We start from the raw sequence: 20067 nt of genomic DNA on the forward strand, positions 1-20067 counted from the left end.
CAGGAGAACGGGCCAGCTTCGGGTAGGGTCTGGGTGATGGAGGGAACTGGATAGATTTAAGAGCCTGCTAGCAGGCTAGTTAACAGGATTGGAGATGTGTTTGGCAGAGTAGGAGGGAAATGAAAGGAAGCTGGGAGAGGCTGAGGGTGACTCCTCCATGGAGATGCCATTCACAAAGAGGAAGAAAAGAAAAAAGAAATGTGTTTGGGGATGATGTGGGGGAAGACTTGGAATTTGGATGGGCCCATTGGGTTTGAGATGTAACAGCCCTCCAGGAGCCAATGCCCACCAGGCAGATGGGTCTGAAGCTCCAAGGAGAGCTGGTCCAAGAGTGTTTGGCGGGTAGATGGAGCCTTTTCTTCCCCCACTGCAGATCCCTATACCTGTCCTGGAAATCAGCTCGTCCCAGCACCCTGTCAAAGCAGGCCTGTCAGATGCCTTCATGATTCTCAATCCATCCCCAGATGTACCAGGTGAGACCCCAGGGACCCACAGAGATCCCTGGACGGGGCTGGACTCAGCTCAGATTGAGCCAGACTGGTGGGGGAGATGGCAGTGGCAGGAAGTGGTTGGGTGGGGGAGAGTTAAGTGGGAAATGAGGGAAGACAAGGGGCAGAGTAAGTTCCAACTTCTCTTCGTTCGAGCTGAGGAACCATTTTTCCAATAAAATCTCCAGTGGGAGGCACTGCTCTGGTGGTGGAGGTGGGTGGGGAGCCAGGGCCCTTCCACTCAGCACACCCTCCACTTAGAAAAATCTCCCAAGACACCAAATTAGGGTTTATTAGACCTCCCAGAATACAACCATAATTGCCTCCCAAACCCAGATGATAGAAGAAGCATCACAGGGGGCTTCAGGAGACAGGAAAATTAGATTTCTCTCCTGTCCCTGATCCCTATCCCCCAATTCCCCTTCCTGGAGGTAACCAGGGCCACCAGCGTATTTCTAGAGCTACAAGCCTCCAGGTAAGTATACATATGTATATTTAACATAAACAATGGCATATGATGTCCTCTGTTCTGCTCCTGAACAAAGTATCTCCTGCCCATCTTTCTGGATCACTCTTTTTAATTACTGTACACCCCTTGCATGGATGTACCTTAATTGAACCAGTCCCCTGGGCCCAGACTTTTCAGTTGTTTCAATCTTTCATTACAACAAATAATACTGCAGTGAATATTCTTGCAAGTAGGTACTTTTATGCTCTTGTGTGAGTATTTCCATAAGATTAATTCCCATCACTTCACCTGTCCCTCCACTGTCCCCTCTCCCACCCCCAAACTCCCAGCACTCTAGTGAGTGGCTCAGACCCTGCTCTGTTGAGCCAGTCAACTTCTACTCTAATTGGTTGGTTAAAACCCATACTGAGCTAGTTACTAAAGAGTTTCAGCATCATCCCGATTGTATTAGTTAGCTACTGCTGCATAACAAATTGTGCCAAAACTTAGAGGCTTAAAACATTATCTCAGGATTTCTGTGGGTCAGGGAATAAAGCATGACTTAACTGAGTCCTCTGGTTTAGACTCTTTCACAGGCTGCTCTCAAGGTGGTTGCCAGGGTTGCCTCAGTGACTGTTGCGGGGACATCTAAGAGCTTTCATGTGGCTGTGACAAGATTCAGTTCCCCCTTCAGTTCTGGCTGCGTGAACCTCCCCATAGGACAGTTCATAATGTGGCAGCTGGCTTCCATCAGAGCAGGCAGGGAAGACAGCAGTAGAGGGTGAGCAAGAGGGAAGCCAGAGCCTTCTCATAACCTCATCACTTTTGCCACTTTCTGCTGGTTGGAAGGAAGTTCCTAGGTCCAGCCCAGACTCAAGATGGGATTAAACAGGGTGTGAATCCCAGGAGGCAGGGATCACTGGGGTCAGTTAGGGGCACACTGATTACAACCCCATCCCTAGATACTGAGCTTATAGTTATCTTATTGGATTATCCTGCAGCACTGTAAATGAAGTCTGTGCATTTGTTTCTTTCTAAAGGAAGACAAGGAGGCTCAGAGAGGTGGTGTGACTTGCTTTCACACAGCTCTGAGGGTTAAAACTGAAACCCAAATCTTCTGTATTTTAAACCCTAGTGTCCGTCATTGAGGCTTTCTAAATCCGACTAACTCCCACTCCATCCAGAGCGGGGAATCCTTCCCGCCTCAGTTCTCCAAACGCCCACAGCCCTGTGCGCACACACCCAGGCTGTTTTACAGGAAGGACTGTTCTTGATATCCGTGCCTCCCTGCCCCTCACCACCGCCCTGTTTTACGAACCTCGGGGGTGGGGTCTGTGCCTCCCTCACAGGCGCTGTGCCCAGTGGCAGAGTCTCAGGAAATGTGTGTTGGACCCAGCTGTAGAATGAGGGTGAGTTAGAGGAAGTCAGATCCCCCGAGAGTGTCTGCCTCTGAGGCTCCTCTGTGGTTCTAGAATGAAAGGCTGTTTTAGAGCAAGCCAGGGAGATGTGGGGAGGTGTGGTAATGAGGGGTGAGGGAGGAAGCAGAACCCACCTGAAATAACAGGAGGGCGGCTGCGCCTGTTCTGTGAGACCTGGAGGAGATACAAGGGCTGTTGTGGGAGCGGCTAGATCAGGTGACTCCAGCTGTGGTTCATGAGGCGCTGAGTCTACCAGCCAAGGGAAACCAACGCCTGACTCTAGACACTGCCCAGCAGCTCCCGGCCTCCAGGCTCCCTGCCCCCTGTCCCCTGTCCACCTACTCCTTGTTGTCACTGCCAGACAGAGCTGATCTTGTCATTGTCCGGCTCCTTATGGCCCAAAGCATTAATTCACAGTTCTTAGTGTGGCACTTGGGGCCTGCACAGCTGGGCACAGCCTACTGTTTTATTTTTCTTTCAGTGTTATTGAGTCATGTCCGACTCTTTGTGAGTCCATGGGCTGGAGCCTGCCAGGCTCCTCTGTCCATGGGAATTCTCCAGGCAAGAATATTGGAGTGGGTTGCCATGCCCTCCTCCAGGGAATCTTCCCAACCCAGGGATTGAGCCCAGGTCTCCCGCATTGCAGGTGGAATCTTTACCGTTTGAGCCACCAGAGAAGTCGTATAGCACTGTGTAAATTTCAGGTGTTATAGCATAAGGATCTGACTTACACACATCATGAAATGATTACAATAAGTTTAGTCAACATCTCCCATCTCATGAAGATGCAAAATTAAAGAAAAAATAGATTTTTTTCCTTGTGATGAAAACTCTTAGGATTTATTCTCTTAATAACTTTCATAGATAACATACAACAGTGTTAATTATATTTCTCACATGTATTATGGGCACAACCTACCTTTACGGGCTGGTCTCTGAACCCTCCTGTCACCCACCACTCTGTCCAGTCAGCACTGGTCTACATGCCCTGTGTTCCCCAAACATGCCAAGGGGAATCTGTACCTTTCTGATGTAGTTCCTCGTGTAAAATGCCACCCGCTACCCTTTTACCACTTGGCAAAATCCTACTTATCCATTGGTCCAGCTTCCTCCATGCAGCAAAATTCATGGCTTCCTCCTCCATCCTCTGGGTACTTTGTTAAGAGCTTTAATATAGAACTCATGACACCATCCTGCCTCATTCATCTCTTCTCCCCAACTAGCTGTGAGCTCCTTGGGGCTCCAGCACTTAGCTTAGAGCCTGTAACAGGGCAGGTGCTCAAAAAAATGAGCTCCCGAATGAGTGCTGGAGGGACTGGGTGTGGCAGAGACCGTGTGCTCTGCCCTCTGGTGACCCTAAGTGAGAACAGAACCTAACATCTGAGTTTAGAGGTGAGTGCTCTGATAACTGCATCTCTTTCCATCAGAGATTTTTCAGCCTGGGAATCAGGCGTGGACTTGAAAGAACACTGAGGTGTGGGTGAAGTATATCACATGTATGCATTTTTCTAGGGCAGTATCCATGGCCTTCATTGGTTTTTAAAATAGGCTACAATTTCTGCTTTTCAGAGTGATGGCTTTTATGTGGCTGAGAGATCAGATTCCTCTGGGTCTGATAGTCAACCCAGCAAATAGGAAATTCATTTGAATTTGGTTGAGATGCAAATATTGGGTTGGCCAAGAAATTCATTTGGGTTTTTCCATAAAATGTTATGGAAAATGAACTTTTTGGCCAACCCAATAACAATACATTTCATAAAATCATGATAGAAGTTCAGGGAGAGGCCTTTGGTCCACAGACAATGTCACTGTGATAGTCACTGTGGATATTCCTGTTGTCCCAACCCACCTGTCCTATAGAATAGGTGATGTCCCTGCCCTGGCACCCAAGCTTGCCTCCTCCCTGCCTGGGGTGCTGTGAGGAGTGGCATTTACTCCCCACTATTCAAGAATCCCCCAGCCACTGAACCATGTCTGGGGGACTCTCTCCTTCCCCCAGGCTCCCACCACTTTCCTCCCACCCCTGTCTGAAGGTGGAGAGAATTCTGCACAGCCTCATTCCTGGGATTGAGGGAGGAAAACAGGCAGAGTTTCTCTTACCATCACTTCCTTGCAGAAACGGCTCTGCAGGCTTTGGAGCAGAGAGTCTGCAGAGTGTGTTTTGTTGCAGAGAAAAGATTCCGATTAGTAGTGTCTGTTTGCAGAAGCAGGCAAAACATACAGAGTAGTTGATACACTCTTTATTTGACTGGAGGGGGGCCCAGAAGTCGATATAATTTCCTCTATTCATTTAAGAAACCCTTTCTTTCACGCACAGTATAAAAGCAACTTTAGGGTCTCCAATATCAAAACTGACAGATTCTAATTAATGGAATCGATTAATGAGGATTTCCTTATTAAAAGCTCTAAGTGGCAACCTGCCCCTTGGCTGGCCCCAGAATGGCCTTGGATGGCCCAAGCACTGGAACCTTCTCCTGTTCCAGAACCTTCCTTTCGTTTCAAAGCAAACTTGAGAAATGTAGCAGAGGCCAGTGCTGTACCTTGGTGCTAGGTGGGGAAGGGGAGGCCCTGGAACTGGCAGCAGAGGAGTGAGAAGGACCAGCCAAGTAAAAGCATGGGAGGGGGTATCGTCACCGTATATCTGGCCCATTTTGTCATCTCCCTGCTCCTGATAAAGGATCCTCCATGGTGCTCTTTGTTGTAGCTTTTTACCCATCCTGGTGTCCTCCCCCCAACCCCGCCCCCATGGCCCTGATTTTTACTTTTATTTTCTCTTTCCTTCTACTCTGCTCCCTGAGCGTTGCCTTTTCTTGTCTCCTCTCCTCCCTCAGTCCCTTTTCTACTTTGCATCTGTGCTGCGGGGCCTCCCCCGCTGGGCTGCAAGCTCCTTGGGGTACAGGATTCTCATTGTATTTATCTCTGGGGTCCCCTGCTGGGGCACGAGTCATGATTATTAAATGAATAACTGAATGAACAGAGGAAGATGTGAATGAGTAAATGAAAAATTCCTCCTGATCCACCATCTTCAATTTTTTTGTATGGTAGCCACCATCTTGGAGGGAAGTTTGTGGCTGGATCTGTCAGTCTGATTTCTTCTGACCAAACCAACCCTCTCCCACTGGTGTCTGATGTGGAAACAAAACGGGACATGCCAAGCTCTCCTTTGAGCCATGGACATCTCTTGATTGCATGGCAGGGCTCTCTGGGTCTGGATCTTAGCATTTCTGAATGTTTGATGAGTGGAAGCAGAGATAACACAGAACGTCTCAAACTGCCAGGAATGTGGCTCTGGGGTGGCCACCATCTCAGTTCTGGGAGGGATCTGTTGGTCATGCAGACGGACGTCATCATCTTTGGGCGAGCCCCAGATGTTGGCAAGTTAATCCAAATGCAAGTAACACAGACTGGGATACTAAGGGTTCTGTTTATTGAGAAATAAAAGTCTTACCAAATCAGGTACGTAAACAAGTACAAGTTGGTGCTGAAGTGAGCAAATACTTTTAGTCAGAGATATGTTTCCATCCACCCACCCTCCTCCGCCTTCTTACCACACACATCTCCCCTTCCCTGCTGGTGGGGCTGTGCTGGGTTTTGGAGGATAGATCCCATTATCTCTGGCTGCATCCTCACTTGAGGCACATCCCCACTCCCCAGCTGGCTGGTCAGAGACCCATCCCTAGATTCTGGGTGGGATTTACTGGGAGCCCCGCCTTCCCCAGCTCCTGCTAGCTCCTCTCTATCCCTAAAATGGACTCTCTTGACAAGTTCATGCATCTCTCTTCATGCCTCAACACTGACCCCTTTGTCCTCCTATTTCACCTTCCTTCTAACTGAGGTTTGATTCCTGGGTCGGGAAAATCCACTGGAGAAGAGATAGGCTACCCACTCCAATATTCTTGGGCTTTCCTCTTGCCTGGAGAATCCCATGGACGGAGGAGCCTGGTAGGCTGCAGTCCATGGGGTCACTAAGAGTCGGACACGACTGAAGCGACTTCACTTTCGCTTTTCACTTTCATGCATTGGAGAAAGAAATGGCAACCCACTCCAGTGTTCTTGCCTGGAGAATCCCATGGACGGAGGAGCCTGGTGGGCTGCCGTCTGTGGGGTCGCACAGAGTCAGACACGACTGAAGCGACTTAGCAGCAGCAGCAGCTTGTGGCTCAGCTGGTAAAGAATCCCCCTGCAATGTGGGAGACCTGGGTTCGATCCCTGGGTTGGAAAGACCCCCTGGAAAAGGGAAAGGCTACCCACTCCAGTATTCTGGCCTGGAGAATTCTACAGACTGTGTATAGTCCACGGGGTCACAAAGAGTCAGACACGACTGAGCGACTTGAACTTTCACTTTCACTTTCACTTTTCTAACTGAGAGCCAGCTCTCCCCTGCAGCGCTGTAGGTAGAGACACCCTGGAAGCCAATTCTCCTCCTGCTTTAAGCTCTAACTTCGCGGAAGGGTCTGGCTTTCTGTGGCCCGCTGGGGGTGGCCCTTTTGAGAAAGGCCATAATCTGTGGTGCACTGGGGAGGAAAGGTGTTCTTCCTTTGTGCTGTGGGCTGAAGTTATGATAACTGGTTGCAGACGTTTCAGGGACAGAGGTGTCCCCAGGCTCTGCTGCAAAGCAGAGAGCAGAGTGGGAAAAGAGCATGCTTTGGGGTCATCTCCTGGGGTTCAATCCTGGCTTAAGCAGGAGGGAACAGTTCTAAGACTGAGGAGGTGTTAGTTGCTCAGTCGTGCCTGACTCTTTGTGACCCCATGGACTGTAGCCCACCAGGTACCTCTGTCCGTGGAATTCTCCAGACGTGGTTTGCCATTCCCTTCTCCAGGGGATCTTCCCGACCCAAGGATTGAACCCAGGGTCTCCTGCATTGCAAGCAGATTCTTTACTGTTTGAGCCAAGCTATAGATTGAGGATAAATAGATGATAGAAACATAACTGAAATGTTCTTTTGAACAGTATATGCTGCCCTAGATTCTTCATTCAGGTCGGGGTGCCCAGGGGTTGCACAGGACACCCTCTTTTTTCATGGATGCCCCTACTGAGTTCTGCCACCTTAGGAAACTTTCCTCAAAATCACCTTCAGCTGTAAGGAAACTTATATCCTCACCTATTCTGGGCTTCTAGTGACAAAAAACCAGCTGAAACTAGCTCAGCTGAAAAGGGGTGCATTGGGAATACTGATGTAGCCCAAAGAACCAAAGGAAGAACCAACACCTGGGAAGATAGGACCAGAGCAGGTCCAGGGACTCCAGGGACTGGGATGCCACCAGTACTCCATGCTTCTTTCCACAAGATGGCTTCATTCTCTAGCTTTCTCTGTGAGACTGGAACTGTGGCCATTCATGGACACCAAGCTTGCATCTTCTCAGCATTATTACTAGAGAGCAAAGGGAGGCTTGGTTACAATTAAAAAGTCCCAGGGAAGTTCTCTGATTGGTCCGACTTCATCAGAGGCCCAACCCTGGACAAATCACTGTTGGCCATGGAGGCAGAGTTATGAAAGAAGATACAGTACAGACCACATGTAGGAAGGGGCTGGGGGCAGTTCCTTCAGTTTCCAGAAGGAAGAAGGGGTGCTGGGTAAGCCAAAGACTAAGTAGTCCTTTCCTCTCATGGGAAAACTCATTCATGAAACTCAGCTGCTTGCAGCCTGTGTTTTGGAGCTGAAGGAAACCAACCGCAAGTCATGGTTCTTCGATGGGCAAAGGGGAAATATCAGAGCATCTCAGACTGCCATTTTAGGAAGTCTTTCTATCTACAATTCCAGCTTTTTTCTCACAAGGGTGTTGGGGCAGATGTTAATGTCTTTCCACTTCACAGACAAGAAACTGAGGCCCTAAGAGTATCCAACTTGTCAGGAGCAGAACTCGACTCAGAATTCAGGTCTTTTGATTCTGCGGTCCCCTAGGAAGTTTCTGCAGGGACTGAGGCAAGATGTCAACCTGGCTCCAGCCCTTGAACCATCGAGGAGGGGAGAGGGTCTCCGAGGTCAGCCTGTCCATCTGCAGACATTTGCAGAGCACTCACTGTAGGTCAGGTTCAGGAGCAGATGATCACAGTTGAGTGGTCCCCACCTTCCAAATTGACCATCATGACCACATAATGCAAGGAGTGCAGTAGGAGGAGGGCCTGGGGCAAGGGGGGCTGCTCAGAGGAAGTGGCCCTGAGCTAGATCTGAAAGAGTGAGCTAGACAAGAAGAGAGAGGGTGGAACAGTGTGATGGGTCAAGGGAACAGCAGCTGTGAAGACACAGGGGGCAGACTCTTGTGTTCTGGCCCCAGCAACAGCTGGGCCTCTGCATTATCAACCTGCTTATAACATAGAGCTCGCCACTCAAAGTCAACTCCCATCCTCCTGTCTCTCCACAGTTTCAACATCATTATCCTGGGATGATGGTTTTACTTCCTGCCCTCAGGGACTGCATACTGACTCCTGGTTCCTCTCACTACAATCTCCTGCCCCCCTGTCAGTCTCCAGGTCCCAAAGCCTATGAAATGCTCCTGATGACAGGCTCTGCCTCTGTTTCAGAATCTCGGAGAAGGACCATCTTCGAATACCACCGTGTGGAGCTGGACCCCAGCAAGGTCACCAGCACGTCTGCCGTGGAGTTCACCCCATTGCCAAGTAAGTAGGGCTTGTCCCCACTGATGGGAAAGAGGCATTCCGCCATCCTTGCAAGAATGCTGAAGTCAGACTGAATTCCATCCCAGGCTTACCAGGGTCCCCTGTCTAGATACAGCCACTTGACTTCTCTGGGCCTCCATTTCTCATTTGTAACATGGGCCTCACACTGCCTCCTACCCAGGGCTATGGTATGGGTGAGAACTGCAGTAGGTAGAGCTGAGGATGCAAATGAAAGTCCAGACACTAACTGGCGCATCCCAGGCCCAGGGCATGGCTTGTGCTTGATACATGACAGCTACTGGTATTAACGGGCTTCCCCGGTAGCTCAGAGGTAAAGAGTCAGCCTGCAGCGCAGGAGCTGCAGGAGACACAGGATTGATCCCTGGGTCTGAAAGATCCCCTGGAGGAGGGCATGGCAACTCATTCTAGTATTCTTCCCTGGAGAATCCCATGGACAGAGGAGCCTGGTGGGCTACAGTCCATGGGGTCGCAAAGGGTCGTATACGACTGAAGCGACCTAGCACGCAGGTGCTGTTATTAACATGTAATTGTAACCCAGGAAAGAGATACCTCTGATAACTTGGATTGAGCTCGTAAAAAAGATAATACAGGAACTGAATGGAACCATAAGTTTATCACTGCATTTTCTTTAGAGGAGGCGTGATGCTGGCATCCACAGGCAGAAGGCAGTGGAGGGATTTAGCCAGTAGCCCTCCAGGATCCAGGGGGCTGCGTCCTGTCACTCTTGTGCACCTTGCTTGCCTGCTGTTGAAGGCATGCCATGGTGGAGGCCCCCCGCTGCTGCTGCGGAGCCTGAAGGGTCCAGCCAGGGCAGATGGGGAGAGTGAGGGAAGGACAGTGCTCCTGTTTGTATATATATATATTCATATATTTATATATTTATATAAACTCCACCAGGTCTTTTTTGTGGCTCATGAGCTTCAGTAGTTATGGCACATGTGTTTAGTTGCAGCATATGGGATCTAGTTCCCTGACCAGGAATTGAACCCAGGTCCTCTGCATTGGGAGCATGGAGTCTTAACCACTGGACCACCAGGGAAGTTGCCACCCGCACTGCCCCCCCCAATGCTTATATTTTTAAAGACAATGTTAATTTCCTCTCCTGTTTCACGATACCTCCCAGCTTCCCTCTGGAGCCACAGCTTTCTCCCTGCCTTCTGGGGTGGTTCTTGCCTCTCTTTCTCCTCTTCCTTTTCCTTGGAGGTTCTGGGAGCAGGGGGTGAAGAAAGAAGAGGAGGAGGAAGGGTCTTCTCAAATGCTAGGCCATGTCCCAGCAGGTGTTCTCCCCTGATGCCTAGGGACAGGGCTGGGACCCCTGGGGTCTGGCCTCACCCCTATCCCAGTCGCCCTCCCTCTGGGCAGAGCTTCCTCTAGGACTGGTGAGAGCAAACCTCGAGTCCCAGGAATGACTAAACTACATTTGGGAGCAAGGACATCCAAGGGCAGGGCCAACCACCCAGGCAGAAGAAGTGTAACATCCTGGGAATGTGTTTCTGGGACACGTCTGTACATTTAAGCCTCTTCCCACCCCTCCAGTGAATTTTGTGAGCATTTAATAGCTCACAGGACATCTGAAATGCAGATGGAAGTAAAGGTCAGTGGGTTTTTTTAATGTCTCATGAGTCTCCTAGGGATTTTTCTCAGTTTGACTGGAGCCATTTAAGGGGCCTCCAGAGTCACTGGATTGACCAAGTCATGGGCTCCCATGTCCAGGAGGGAACTGCTACCAAAGCTATGATTTAAACTCCTAGAAGCTGGTTTGCCTTGTTCTCAGAAAACTCTGCACCCCACAGCCCCAGGTTTTCTCCCTTACCTTTGGGGATGGGGGGACTTAGCAAAAATTCTTCCAGAGGTGTGGCTCTTCAAGCCATTATACTCCATGGCCAGTCCTTCTTCTAGAAGAGACTCCTGAAAAGGTGGCCTGGGGTGAAGGTGGGAGCTGGGGAAGGGGGTCTCCCAGGGGGACCTCAAGGCTAAGAGCTCAGGTTCTCGGCGCAGACAGACCTTGATTCAAACCCAGATCTGCCTCTCTTAGCTCTGTGACTCTCTCCAAGCCTCAGGTTCCTCCTCTGTAAAATGGGGATGAGAGCAACTCTATATCGATTCCATAAACTTTTGTTAACTGCCTACCACATGCTGGGCACTGCTGTAGACCCTGGCTGCACCAGAGAAGAAAATAGCCAGAGCGCTGTCCTTCTGGGGTCAGGCCAGTCCCTGCTTATTTTCTGTCTACGGTGTTCCCTCCACCCTTGCAAAGCCTGCAAAGCCCTGGTAGACATAGTGCCCCCTGCAGCCAGCCCCTCCCACAAGGCAACTAAAGGTGACCACACTGTACCCAAAGCAGCTTCTCTCCCCCTCACCGAGGGCTGGTTCCCAGATGCTGCCTTGCTGGGGGTCCACAGAATGCAGACTGGTTCCCTAATTAATGGATTGTGGTCCAGGCCCATGAAAACCCACAAAGTGAAGAAATGCCTATTGACTAAGCGGTCATTCTCTGTGGTTAGCAGTCACTTCTTGCTGCCACCAACATGTTCTGTTCAGCTGCTCATCAGATGAGTCCTCAGACTGCATACAGTTATTCCGGGTCAGTGCCTGTCTGTCCTTATAATAAAGTGCATGGATTTTGTGGCAGCTGCTTGCCACTCCGAGGTCATTTAAGTGGGCAGCATTTGAGTGAGTGAACGACTCTTAAAATCCAGCTTCCATTTTTCCTGCTCCCCTGGCCCTCTCTGCTTTTCTGGCTGGCTGATGACAGACGGGCTCCACACACCTTCCAGCAGCCACTTCCACTAACTTCCCTGCTTTCCACCCCTGCCTTGCCCAGCGAGGCCCCAGCTGCCATTCCTCCCCATTCCTACCACCTTCCTCCTCTCCACCCTGCAGGATGCTGCCTGCTGTTGGGAGCACCCTTGAACCTACTCCCCCTAGGCCTCTGTACAGAGGGGTCCCTCTGCTTGAACTTCTCCCCCAGGAAAGTTGCCTGCTGGCTTCCCTTCTCTGCATCTCCTCAGAGGCCTTCCCCAGCCTCCCTGAGTAAAACACATCCTCCACTTGTTCTGCTCCACTTTTCTCCTAGCCCTTCTCACCACTGGGAGCCCCAATGTCATGTGTTAGTCGCTCAGTCGTGTCCGACTCTTTGCAACCCCATGGACTATATCCCGCCAGGCTCCTCTGTCCATGGACTTCTCCAGGCAAGAATACTGGAGTGTGTTGCCATTCCCTTCTCCAGGGGATCCTCCTGACCCAGGAATCAAATCTGGGTCTCCTGTATTACAGGCAGTTCCTTTACCATCTGAACCACCAGGGAAGGCCAGGCGGAGCCCTAGGGTGGATCTTTTTGTCTGTATATTTGTTGACCATCTCCTCCAATCGCTTGCAGGCTCCATGCAGGCAGTACTTCTGGCTTTTCCTGTTCACACTGCATCTCCAGGGACAGTACTGGGCCCTTGGTAGATGCTCAATAAATATTTGGTGAAAGAATGAACGAGTGAATGAGCACCTGAGAAGAATGATGGACCAGAGTCGATAACAAGTACATTCACTGGCTCCCCGTGTGGCCGGCACTGTTAGAAACCCCCTCACAGCTGGCCTACCACGCAGACAGCATCCTTATCCCTCTATTACAAATGGGGTACTGAGGCACCAAGAGGTCAGGGGACTTTCCAGGGAAGATGCAAGCCCGTTTGAGCAGAGGTCAGCACATTCCCTGGGAATAGCTCACTTCCAAGAGGAGAGGGAGAGGAAAGGAATGGAATCCTGTATGCCTGGTTTACTCTTGAAAACTCAGAGCCCAGACTTCCCTGGGAGGAGCCGGACAGGCTAGGAATGGGTGTCTGTGGCAGTTCTGCCACATGGAGTCATCAGGGGTGGGGAGCACTAGCTGGTCAAACCAGAACATCTGAAATCCTTTCAAGTGATAGAAGACAGCACAACTGTATTATAAACACTAAATTTGCTGAGAGACTCGATCTTAATTGTTCCCAGCCCTGGAAGAAGCGATACTCATGTGGAGTGATGGAGGTGTTAGTGAAGGCTACCATGGTCATTGTACAGCAATATAAATGGATAAAATCAATGTGCTGTACACCTGAAACTTACACGATGTTGTATGTCAAATATATCTTGATTTAAAAAAAATCCTTTTCAACCTTGTAAATTGTAGGCAACAGGCCAGAAGTCTAACTTCCCAGACTAGGTGTGATTCCTTGTACATCCTTATGACACCCTGTAATCTTCCTTTGTAAACCATATCACAGTGATAATTATGTAGTTATTTTTGTTTGATGATCTGCATAGTGTCTGTCTTCCTGTGTGACTGTAAGGCCCAGGAAGGCAGGTACCAGGTCTTACTGCTGAATGGCCAGCACTGGCTCAGGGCTTGATCCGCTAGTGACAAAAGGAAGAAAAGAATCGGGGAGGTGGGGACAGGGAGGGAAGGAGAAAGGGAGGGTAAAGAGGAAGAGTTGGAGAATCAAGGCTGGACTCAGATGTGTGTTAGCTGCTCATCATCTCCAACTCTTTGTGACCCCATCGACTGTAGCCCACCGGGCTCCTCTGTCTGTGTGATTCTTCAGGCAAGAATGCTAGAGTGGGTTGCCCTTTCCTTCTCCAAGAGGTCTTCCCAACCCAGGGATCGAACCTAGATCTTCCACATTCTAGGCAGATTCTTTACCATCTGAGCCACCAGGAAAGGACTCAAGTGAGGGTGGCATTATAAACTTCTAGGGCCCCTGCTGATCAGAGCCTCCAGAGTTCTGTAAGGACCCAGTATTCAGGGAAGTCAGACCTTTTGGAGGTCTGTGGAGGGACTGGTGCTGAAACCTGCTGCCTTCTCTTTTGCAGCCTGCCTACAGCATCGGAGCTGCGACGCCTGCATGTCCTCAGACCTGACCTTCAACTGCAGCTGGTGCCACGTCCTCCAGAGGTTTGTACCAGGCTCACCCTCTGGTTCCCACAGGCAGACTGTGCGGGGGGCAGAGGGTGGCACCAGCCTGCTCCCTGCCTCAGGTCTCATGGCCAACATGAAGGTAACTTTGGCCAGTGCTACTCTGATGCTTAGGACAAGAATATTATGGCAGTGAGCGTCTTCCTGAGGCTTGTGACCCATCAAGGTGACTATATGTCACCCTGCAGTGACTCTAGACTTTGGAAGACCATTCAGAGATTCCAGCTACTGAAGCTCCCTCCCCACAACTGGGAGGGTTGGTTCATCCTCTGGCAGGCCTTTTCCAAGAGTGGTCCACAGCTGCGAGCATCCCAGAATCAGCTAGGGCTCGAGCTAAATGTGCAGATTCCTAGGGCCCACCCCTGGCCCTCTGCATCAGGGTCTTTCAGAAAGAAGCCAGGGAGCCTGCATTTTTACCTCATTGCCTCATCTGCAAGCAAGTGTGAGACCTGCCAGCTCAGGGGTGAGCCTAAGACCCACTGTCATTGGGCAAGAGCCCCACGATCCCAAAACCCCACCTCAAGACTGTTCTTAGGCTACAACAGGGTTCCCTGAAATCCAAGGGTATGGACATTGCAGGCATCTGTGGAAAGCTGGGACAAGTTACAAAGCTGTGTTTGTTTGGTTTTGGAAGCAGGGAAAATTCTGGATGAGGTTCAGTTTCAGGGATAAAGTTCTTAAATCCTACTCATCTTCCACTCCTTGTTCTAAAATCAGTTCCTCACAGATTAGACTCAAAATGTGATCCCTCTTCTCCTGTCCAGGATAAATAAATGGCGGGGGGATGGGGGAATTGGGGGGAGGGGGATAAAAAGACTCTTGGGGGACTAGGGCTCCCATGAGATTGGGAAGACCTATGAACTCCAAGAACTTTGGAATCTTGAAAACTGCAAATTACAGAGGCTCTGAGTTCCGTGCAGCTGTCCTGTAACAGTCAGTATTTCCTTTGCTCCTTTCCAATGTCCTGGTGCAGAAATAAAAGCCACTGCCTTTACAAGCGGCCTGCCTAGCACACAAGACACAGCTCAGGGCCAGGAGGAGAAAGAACAGGGCTCCCAGCTGTTCTTCCCACCAGCTGTGCAAGCGCTTATTCACTTTCTTGCGCCCTCAGTTTATTTTCCCTGTAAAATGGACTGGGGTTATGTGATTCAGGGAGATGTGGGTGGGGAACATGCCTGTTATTTTAACTCCTCAAATACCAAACAGACTTTTTGCAAAGTGTTCAGTGTCCTTCACATGAAAGGCACAGAGCCTCAGAGACAGTACACAGGGGAGACCTGAAATTGCTTCTTCACGGAGGTTTGCGGTGTGATCCATCTTGTGCACTTTCAAGTGTGAGAGCCCCATGTGAGTGTGACGATAATTCAGATGACCTCAGATGAGCCCTGAAATGCTGCTGCTGGCTGCCACCATGTGACTCAGCATCATCCAACAACAGCTGAGCCATGAGGACTGCAAAATGGGTCAGATGAAAGCAAAACCCTAGCTTGCTAACCCCCACTTAATGCATATGCCCAAACCCAGAAAACCATGACAATTTAATGAGGGTTGGTCAGGGGGAGGGAAGGGCCTTGGCTGTAGGCATTGCCTTTGCTGGATTATGTCAACTAGAGGACAGAAAAGCTCCATCAAGGATCCTGTCCCTAGATGTACGTGGGCCTGGGCTCACCCGAGCCAGGCCCCTTCCTTCCTGACAGATCTCTGGAGCCTCAGCTGACAGCTGACTCCAGATTCCTAAAAAGCCAGAGATCAGGGCTGCTGCAGGGCGGCCAGCCACCATGGTCTCTCCCACCAACTGCTGCGTGAAACCACCTCATGGTTCTTGGCTTCACCTCCACCTGCTTTGCCCTCTGCAGCCTTGCAGAGCCTCCCTTTCCCGCGCGGGGGCCAGATCTGATTCAGTTGATTTCACTTATCATGCAGGCATTTTCCTTTCATCCCACATTGTCCCCTAATGGCCCACCTTAGAGTCTACGGGTGACCCTGACTCCAGGATTTGGCTCGGAAAATGAGGGTCATAACCCTTGCCTTACAGTGTCATCACAAAGGTCCTGTGCGATAGCACAAGGGCAACATGTGACTGGGGCAACACCTGGCGTTCAGGAGACGCTCAAACAATGGCCATTTCTCATGCCTTTCTCCTTTGCATCTGAGTTGGTTGGCCCTGGGCTTGGAATGGGATGCTTTTAGACCTATATCCAAGGCTCAGTTCTTGAAAGAACCAGTTCAGTTCAGTTCAGTTCAGTCGCTCAGTTGTGTCCAACTCTTTGTGACCCCATGAATCGCAGCACGCCAGGCCTCCCTGGCGTGTCCATCCCTCCCTGTCCATCACCAACTCCCGGAGTTTACCCAAACCCATGTCCATCTAGTCGGTGATGCCATCCAACCATCTCATCCTCTGTCGTCCCCTTCTCCTCCTGCCCCCAATCCTTCCCAGCATTAGGGTCTTTTCCAATGAGTCAACCCTTCGCATGAGGTGGCCAAAGTATTGGAGTTTCAGCTTCAACATCAGTCCTTCCAATGAACACCCAGGACTGATCTCCTTTAGGATGGACTGGCTGGATCTCCTTGCAGTCCAAGGGACTCTCAAGAGTCTTCTCCAACACCACAGTTCAAAAGCATCAATTCTTTGGAGCTCAGCTTTCTTCACCATCCAACTCTCACATCCATACATGACCACTGGAAAAACCATAGCCTTGACTAGACGGACCTTTGTAGGCAGAGTAATGTCTCTGCTTTTAAATATGCTATCTAGGTTGGTCATAACCTTCCTTCCAAGGAGTAAGCGTCTTGTAATTTCATGGCTGCAATCACCATTAGCAGTGATTTTGGAGCCCCAAAAAATAAAGTCTGACACTGTTTCCACTGTTTCCCCATCTATTTCCCATGAAGTGATGGGACTGGATGCCATGATCTTAGTTTTCTGAACGTTGAGCTTTAAGCCAACTTTTTCACTCTCCTCTTTCACTTTCATCAAGAGGCTCTTTAGTTCTTCTTCACTTTCTGCCATAAGGGTGATGTCATCTGCATATCTGAGGTTATTGACATTTCTCCCAGCAATCTTGATTCCAGCTTGTGTTTCTTCCAGCCCAGCGTTTCTCATGATGCACTCTGCATATAAGTTAAATAAGCAGGGTGACAATATACAGCCTTGACGTACTCCTTTTCCTATTTGGAACCAGTCTGTTGTTCCATGTCCAGTTCTAACTGTTGCTTCCTGACCTGCATACAGGTTTCTCAAGAGGCAGGTCAGATGGTTTGGTATTCCCATCTCTTTCAGAATTTTCCACAGTTTATTGTGATCCACACAGTCAAAGGCTTTGGCATAGTCAATAAAGCAGAAATAGATGTTTTTCTGGAACTCTCTTGCTTTTTCGATGATCCAGCGGATGTTGGCGATTTGATCTCTGGTTCCTCTGCCTTTTCTAAAACCACCTTGAACATCTGGAATTTCATGGTTCTTGTATTGCTGAAGCCTGGCTTGGAGAATTTTGAGCATAACTTTACTAGCGTGTGAGATGAGTGTAATTGTGCAGTAGTTTGAGCATTCTTTGGCATTGCCTTTCTTTGGGATTGGAATGAAAACTGACCTTTTCCAGTCCTGTGGCCACTGCTGAGTTTTCCAGATTTGCTGGCATATCGAGTGCAGCACTTTCACAGCATCATCTTTCAGGATTTGAAATAGCTCAACTGGAATTCCGTCACCTCCACTAGCTTTGTTCGTAGTGATGCTTTCTAAGGCCCACTTGACTTCACATTCCAAGATGTCTGGCTCTAGGTGAGTGATCACACCATCGTGAATATCTGGGTCATGAAGATCTTTTTTGTACAGTTCTTCTGTGTATTCTTGCCACCTCTTCTTAATATCTTCTGCTTCTGTTAGGTCCATACCATTTCTGTCCTTTATCGAGCCCATCTTTGCATGAAATGTTCCCTTGGTATCTCTAGTTTTCTTGAAGAGATCTCTAGTCTTTCCCATTCTGTTAGTTTGGCCTAAAGGAACTTCAGTTCCCAGCCCCCAACAGTGCCCCTAGTCTTCCATGCCTTGAAGGAGGGGGGCATGGAGGACCCGAGAGAGCAGGCTGTGGACAGCTCCGCTCAGTGTCCCTTCTACAAGAGGAGCAGCTCAGAGGTGTCTTCAGAAGGAAGAACTGACAGAGCCTGAAAGCCTCGGCCTCGCCAGGTCTTGGACAGGTGGGCAGGCAGTTGCCGGTGCAGAGTTCACCAGCCTCGCCTCCTTTCTCAGCACTGATGGCTGGTGATACTGGCTTCCCATACAGAGGTCCCTGCACCTGAGTAGGACTTGATGGATTCTCCTGGCACCAAAGGGTGAAGAACAGAATTTTGAGCATGATGCCGTGGAGAATATTCTCTGGTTCATCCTCATACCCCACCCCTTCCCAAGGGAAGCACTTGATGTCTTCCAGCCCAGCTGAGCTGTGCGGTGTCCTCTCAGGGGACCCTGGTCAGCCAAGATCTCATCTCTCCCAGTCTCTGGCAGGATCCTCACTTCTGCCCTTCAGTGACCACATGGTGGGTGTTGGCTAGATTGGCTGATGTCCACCCTTGGCCCCACCCCTCCTTGCCAAATTTAGGTTCCTCCACAAAGAAGTGGGCTCAGCGAATGAGCAAGACTTTCCCCAGATGAGAACATGTGTGTGAACACCCTGGTTTCTCAGCAGTTTCTTGGCTGCCCGGAGTTGCAGGGTGGGGCTTAAGGTCATTAGAGGTCACGCGGTCTGTCAGCTCCATAAACACAGAGACACATACAGACAGACACACACACACAGACACACACACACACGCGCACATGCATCTGGGTGGGCGTGGCCTTGGTCCTGGGGAGCTGGGTCAGGAAAAGGTTGGAGATGACACAAATAGCTTCCCCTCCTTTGGGGGAAGGAGTAGAGGGGGCAGGAGGGGCTTGATCACAGCCACCTGGGGCCGGGGCACCTGCCCAGTGGTCTTGGGGAGGTTCATCCCCTCCTCGCTCCCCTTGGAGAGCTATTACTGCATGGCGGGGAGGGAAGGGCTTCTCTGTCAATCCCATCACACCTCCAGCCTCTTGGTTCCCCCTGCAGATGTTCCAGTGGCTTTGACCGCTACCGCCAGGAGTGGCTGGCCTACGGCTGTGCCCAGGAGGTGAGAGGCTGAAGTGAGCCGGGTGGGGAAGGGCAGGGCTGCAGACCGGCCCCTTGCCTGGTCGCTCTTCTCTTGGTGACATTCTCCTCTCCACCTGGGGCTTGCCTCCCTGTCTGCTCTGCACCAGTGAGACCAATGTGGGAGGTTTTCGAGGGCTCGGTGGGTCCTTGAGACAAGCACTTCTCCTGGTGACCTGGCCCGGAGGGGCAGTTCTCCAGGGGCTCTCTTGGTCCTTGCAGAGGGTATATTGGGTGTGGCCTTGGCCACACTGGAATCTTCTAGGAGGCTGTGTGCCTGATAACATTCAAGAAGCGACTGCCCCATCTCCAACCTTCAGGCATTTAAGGAAAGCAGTAATTCTGGGAGCAAAGTGGGTTGTACCTGGCACCTCCCATTTAGAATCCCATACAGGTTCGACCCCTAGGTCGGGAAGATCCCCTGGAGGAGGACATGGCAACCCACTCCAGTATTCTTGCTTGGAGAATCCCATGGACAGAGGAGCCTGGCGGGCTACAGTCCATAGGGTCACAAAGAGTCGGACGCAGCTGAAGTGTCTTAGCACGCATGCACAAGTTCCTTCTCACTTGGAATTTTCCAGAATGCTCAACACTTTGGGTGGGTGATGTCCTATTCTCACACCTTTTACTGACACAGAGAGACCTATTCATGTGTGCATCCTTTCCCCTCCCTTCCTCTCACTTTCCCTTCTTTCAGGGCAAACACATGGCATGTGCCCAGCACTTGCTCTGATTTAATCCTATCACAGTCCCAGGAGCTAGGGACCAGTGTCCCCACTGATCAGAGAAGGAAACTGAGCCTCAGAGAGGTTCAGTGGCTTGGCTGCAGCTCACAGCTGGTGAAATGGTTAAGGTGCTGGGCCCAGCATTTAAATGTGAACCCCCAGAATTACTGCTATGTTCTCACTACCATCTGTTTTATCAGTGAGGCTGGGTGAGCTGTTTCTGGTCTTCAGAAAGAAAACCAAA

The 20067-nt window shown here is 50.3% G+C and overlaps 1 protein-coding gene across 1 annotated transcript in view; it reads left to right on the forward strand.

Annotated features, from left to right (window-relative positions):
• Positions 1–20067, forward strand: part of PLXDC1 (plexin domain containing 1) — a 64194-nt gene that overhangs the window by 31563 nt on the left and 12564 nt on the right. Inside the window, exons 7-10 of the mRNA XM_081582265.1 lie at positions 374–473; positions 8878–8973; positions 13837–13918; positions 19021–19081. Coding sequence (XP_081438391.1) covers positions 374–473; positions 8878–8973; positions 13837–13918; positions 19021–19081 — 339 coding nt within the window. The remainder of the gene's footprint in view (positions 1–373; positions 474–8877; positions 8974–13836; positions 13919–19020; positions 19082–20067) is intronic.

The sequence above is a fragment of the Giraffa tippelskirchi genome, chromosome 3, assembly GCF_054371585.1.
Source record: "Giraffa tippelskirchi isolate mGirTip1 chromosome 3, T2T-mGirTip1v1.2.pri, whole genome shotgun sequence".
Lineage (NCBI taxonomy): Eukaryota > Metazoa > Chordata > Mammalia > Artiodactyla > Giraffidae > Giraffa > Giraffa tippelskirchi.